General features: G+C 40.3%; 1 protein-coding gene across 1 annotated transcript; it reads left to right on the top strand.

The window, feature by feature from the left end:
* Nucleotides 1-2,801: 2,801 nt before the first annotated feature.
* On the top strand, nucleotides 2,802-4,062 carry LOC118037004 (protein NAP1). Its single transcript, XM_073411667.1, has 5 exons — nucleotides 2,802-2,880; nucleotides 3,076-3,186; nucleotides 3,462-3,587; nucleotides 3,675-3,820; nucleotides 3,906-4,062. The coding sequence occupies exons 2-5, from the start codon at nucleotides 3,091-3,093 to the stop codon at nucleotides 4,060-4,062; spliced, it is 525 nt and encodes a 174-aa protein (XP_073267768.1). The 5' UTR covers nucleotides 2,802-2,880; nucleotides 3,076-3,090.
* Nucleotides 4,063-4,610: the final 548 nt, after the last annotated feature.

The following is a 4,610-nucleotide window of genomic DNA, read 5'->3' on the forward strand; positions in this document are numbered from 1 at the left end:
AGGAATCTCAGTCTATCCCAACCACACAGAATTTTGGTTCTGGCTAGAGGGGATTGCCGAAAGGAATCTCAGTCTATCCCAACCACACACAGGATTTTGGTTCTGGTTAGAGGGGATTGCCGAAAGGAATCTCAGTCTATCCCAATCAAACAGGATTTTGGTTCTGGTTAGAGGAGATTGCCGAAAGGAATCTCAGTCTATCCCAACCACACACAGGATTTTGGTTCTGGTTAGAGGGGATTGCCGAAAGGAATCTCAGTCTATCCCAACCACACACAGGTTTTTGGTTCTGGTTAGAGGGGATTGCCGAATGGAATCTCAGTCTATCCCAACCACACATAGGATTTTGGTTCTGGTTAGAGGGGATTGCCGAAATGAATCTCAGTCTATCCCAACCACACATAGGTTTTTGGTTCTGGTTAGAGGGGATTGCCGAATGGAATCTCAGTCTATCCCAACCACACACAGGATTTTGGTTCTGGTTAGAGGGGATTGCCGAAAGGAATCTCAGTCTATCCCAACCACACACAGGTTTTTTGGTTCTGGTTAGAGGGGATTGCCGAAAGGAATCTCAGTCTATCCCAACCACACAGGATTTTGGTTCTGGTTAGAGGGGATTGCCGAAAGGAATCTCAGTCTATCCCAACCACACAGAGGATTTTGGTTCTGGTTAGAGGGGATTGCCGAAAGCAATCTCAGTCTATCCAACCACACACAGGATTTTGGTTCTGGTTAGAGGGGATTACCGAAAGGAATCTCAGTCTATCCCAACCACACAGGATTTTGGTTCTGGTTAGAGGGGATTGCCGAAAGAAATCTCAGTCTATCCCAACCACACACAGGATTTTGGTTCTGGTTAGAGGGGATTGCCAAAAGGAATCTCAGTCTATCCCAACCACACAGGTTTTTGGTTCTAGTTAGAGGGGATTAGCGAAAGGAATCTCAGTCTATCCTAACCATACACACATAATATTTTAGGTTCTGGTTAAAGGGGATTGGCGAAAGGAATCTCAGTTTAGCCCAACCACACACAGGAATTTGGGTCCGGTTGAAGTTTTAGGTCAATTAAATTTTGAGACGACCAGTTTCGAAAGACCAATGTTATTTTATCTTTACAACACTTACTATGCATAAATTTTTGCTCCGTAAGCATTGTAAAGAGGGGGGCAACTGTTGTAACCCATTTTTGGGTCCCCCACATAAAAAATAATAAAAATAAAAAAAATTCAAAAAAATATATTATAAAAAAAAAAACGCAAAACGGTGCCGTTTGGAAACGGCACCATCGTCTTCTTCCCCTGGACACGCAGAGAACAGGGGAGAAGAATCATTTTTTTCTTCTCTTTTCGCCTAATTTCTTTCCCGGCTTTGGCGCAATAAGACGCACACAATTCAGCCACTTGCATACTTTTAAAGGATAGTGGAGGGGCGGCCACTGTTGGCCGCCCCACCACATCGGCCTCCCCTGTTTTCCGATAAATACAGGAGGGTGGCCGAAAAAAAAGAGAAAAAAAGAGAAGACCAAGAGAGGGGGAAGAGAAGAGAAGGGAGAGCAAAGAGAGGGAGAAGAGGGAGAAGAGAGGAGAGAAGGCAGAGAAGAGAAAGGAAGAAGCAGAGAAGAAAACAGAGGAGAGAGAGAAGGAAAACGCAGAGCCACCGCCGGCCACCCCACTGTCAGCGCTGCTTCCTGTCGCCACCAGCAGCTCCGCCATCAACGACAGCCACCACAGGTCAGCCCTCAACCCCTTATCTCGTTTTACTGTTCATCTTCTTGCATGCAGAACGTGCACTGTGCACGTTCTGCAAGCCATGAATTAATTACCCGGTTACTGTGCATGGGCACAGTAACTGGCTAATTAATTCACTGGTTACTGTGCACACAGTAACCCGGTTACTATGTGCACAGTAACCAGCCCATTTGGGCCTGGGCTGGGACGTCAGCCAGCCCATGTAAATGGGCCAGGTTTGGCCCAACCCATGCAATTGGGCCTGATCCGGCCCATTGTAAAAAAATAGAAAAAAAATATTATTGTTTTAAAAAAATATTTATGATGTTCCCACTGTTGATTTATGTTATTTTTATTAATATCGGGTAGTATTTTTATGTCGTAAAACTACAAATCTGGTATTAAACTACCAGGTTTTTCATCAAAAACTTCCAAAAATACAAAAAAATTAAAAAAAAAGTAGAAAAAATGTTTTTGTGCATACGGCCAAGTGTCTCAAAGCTAAAAAATCATATTGTATTTTTCATACACCAAAAAAACAATGTTTTAGCATGCATTTTGGCTTTAATAACCAGTTTATTAAAGTCAAGAGAATATTGGCCAAAATTTCAAAAACAACAAAAAACTTTATTTTGTTTGTCTCTTAGTATTCGAGGTATGACATTATATGTAATGCATATTCTGGATATTAATTCTTTTTTTCCGGACAATCGAACCTGGGGTATGACATTACATGTAATGCGTATTCCGAACAATTACAAACCACAACAAGACTTTAGATTTTATCAGACAAAACAATGCAGCTTACCTTAGGTAGGGCATAGTTGGGGTGCTAATACCTTCCCTTTACGCAACCAGTCTCCGTACCCGATCTTTAAAGACCAGTTAAGGTTCCTAGTAACCAGAATACTAGGTGGCGACTCCTAGTCCATATTTTCACATATAGAGACAAGAATTCCTTGTCTCTCCTTATTTTCCAGGAATACATATTCCGATTATTCCTTGAGGGTGGACGATCGCCGCGCCGCCGCACACGTGCGACAATCATACAGGAATCTCTTTCAATTGCAGATGCGTTGATGGATTAGAGTCGCAATTATCAAAGCATGGAACTCTAAAAAAGCTGTATTTCTACCATCAGCACCTTACTGTAGTGAGTTCCTGGCTTATTTAGTTTATAATTTCAAGTCATGAAGGCTGGGCTCCTCAAAATACTCAATTGGGTATTGTTGGACTTTCTAGGCAGCATGCTCTGTTGCTTTTCGTTTCCACAATTATTTTGCTAGGGGTTACTCTTTTCCTCACGGGCTCCTTGTTATAACTAACCATGCATCTTTTTCCATGGTAGGTCTTTCGGAACACCATGTTTGGACCAGAAGGACGTCCTCACCATTGCTGTGCATGGCTTGGTGTTGCTAGTAGCTTTCCAGAGTGTGCTTCTCCAATTGTTCCAGAAGAGGTGATCCATCAACTTGCTATTTCAGTTGGGGAGAGGGGCTATAATTGATGATTTTTTGCTAAGAGAAATTGAAATGGGAAGACTTGGATTTTATTTTATTTTATTTAATCTGCCGCACATTGCGTTGATCCATACTCGTTAAGGGCATGGTTGAACAGTTTGCAAAGAGGATGACTCCAACAACTGCTTAACCCTCTACCCCCAACTGTGCTTTCCATCTTGCATATCATGTAATGGAAATGTCATGAAATTATTTTGTACTTTTCTGTAAATAGGTAACGAAAATTGGGCGAGATGCAGTCCTATATGTTGAGTCTCTTATTGAATCTATCATTGGAGGATTGGAGGGATTAATCAATATTCTTGATTCTGAAGGAGGATTTGGTGCCTTAGAGGCTCAGGTTTTTACTTTGAACTGTGATATACTGTAGCAGATAAGGAAATGTTTGAGTAGCTATATTAGAAAGCTAATGTTTTGGAAATTTCAGCTTCTTCCAGAGCAGGCTGCTTTTTATTTGAATGACACATCCAGAGTTTCAATTCCTACATCAAAATCTACCAAGGCAGGGGGATCAGTTGGCTTTCCTTTGCCTGGCCATGAGAGCTACCCTGAAAATAATAGTGCTATGAAAATGTATGGAATTTAACTTGTGCTGCTTTTCATGGATAATCTGCAATGATACAACATGTCTTGATTCTTGAGTTTGTGTTGATGGCAGGTTGGAAGCTGCGATGCAAAGGTTGACCAACTTGTTTTCAGTTCTGAAAGATAAGGAGCCTATATGTGTTCTTAACCATGTCTTTGTTCTGAGGGAGGCGAAGCTGCTGAGTTTTGTGTTTAACTTCTTTGGTTGGGTATATGATAGCAGACTCTGATATAGGTGTCTTATAGTTGACTAAAGTACTATGAGTTTGCTATTTGTCTTCTTAGTTCTTTGTAACCCTGTTTGGTAATACATTCCAAATGAAAATTAGGTAAAATTTAAAATTTATTTTTTTATATTTTTTAAATTATTTTTAATATACTAAAATTAAAAATAATTTTTAAAAAATTATCATTCACTTGCTACATGATCAGTTTCTATGCTGTCATTTTCTGAAGAAAAAGCAGGATTAGATTCGAAGATTTTATGCACTTGTGATTTTATGCACTGAGTATGATAAGATTTTATGCACTTGTGATTTTTCAAAGTGCTTATCGCTATAATGTCAAGAAATTTCACCATTACTCAAGGATTTCTCATTTGTATTTAAAAGACATATATGATTGGGACAGTTGAAAGAAGGTAATCCGGGGGTATTGTTTGAAGGAAACCAACAGAATGATAATTGTCGCACCCGACATCCCGGCGGCCCTAAAAAATTTATTCTCGAATTATGGAAAATCTTTGGAAAGAATGGATTTCTGGCATCCTGTTCTTTAA

Source organism: Populus alba, chromosome 10 (assembly GCF_005239225.2).
Source record: "Populus alba chromosome 10, ASM523922v2, whole genome shotgun sequence".
Classification (NCBI taxonomy): Eukaryota; Viridiplantae; Streptophyta; class Magnoliopsida; order Malpighiales; family Salicaceae; genus Populus; species Populus alba.

Excerpts from the sequence above, each read along its gene's own strand:
- LOC118037004 (XM_073411667.1), top strand. The coding sequence starts at position 3,091 with ATGTTTGGACCAGAAGGACGTCCTCACCATTGCTGTGCATGGCTTGGT. Across the intron at positions 3,187-3,461 it reads CTCCAATTGTTCCAGAAGAG|GTAACGAAAATTGGGCGAGA; the intron begins GTGATCCATCAA and ends TTCTGTAAATAG. Across the intron at positions 3,821-3,905 it reads AATAATAGTGCTATGAAAAT|GTTGGAAGCTGCGATGCAAA; the intron begins GTATGGAATTTA and ends TGTTGATGGCAG.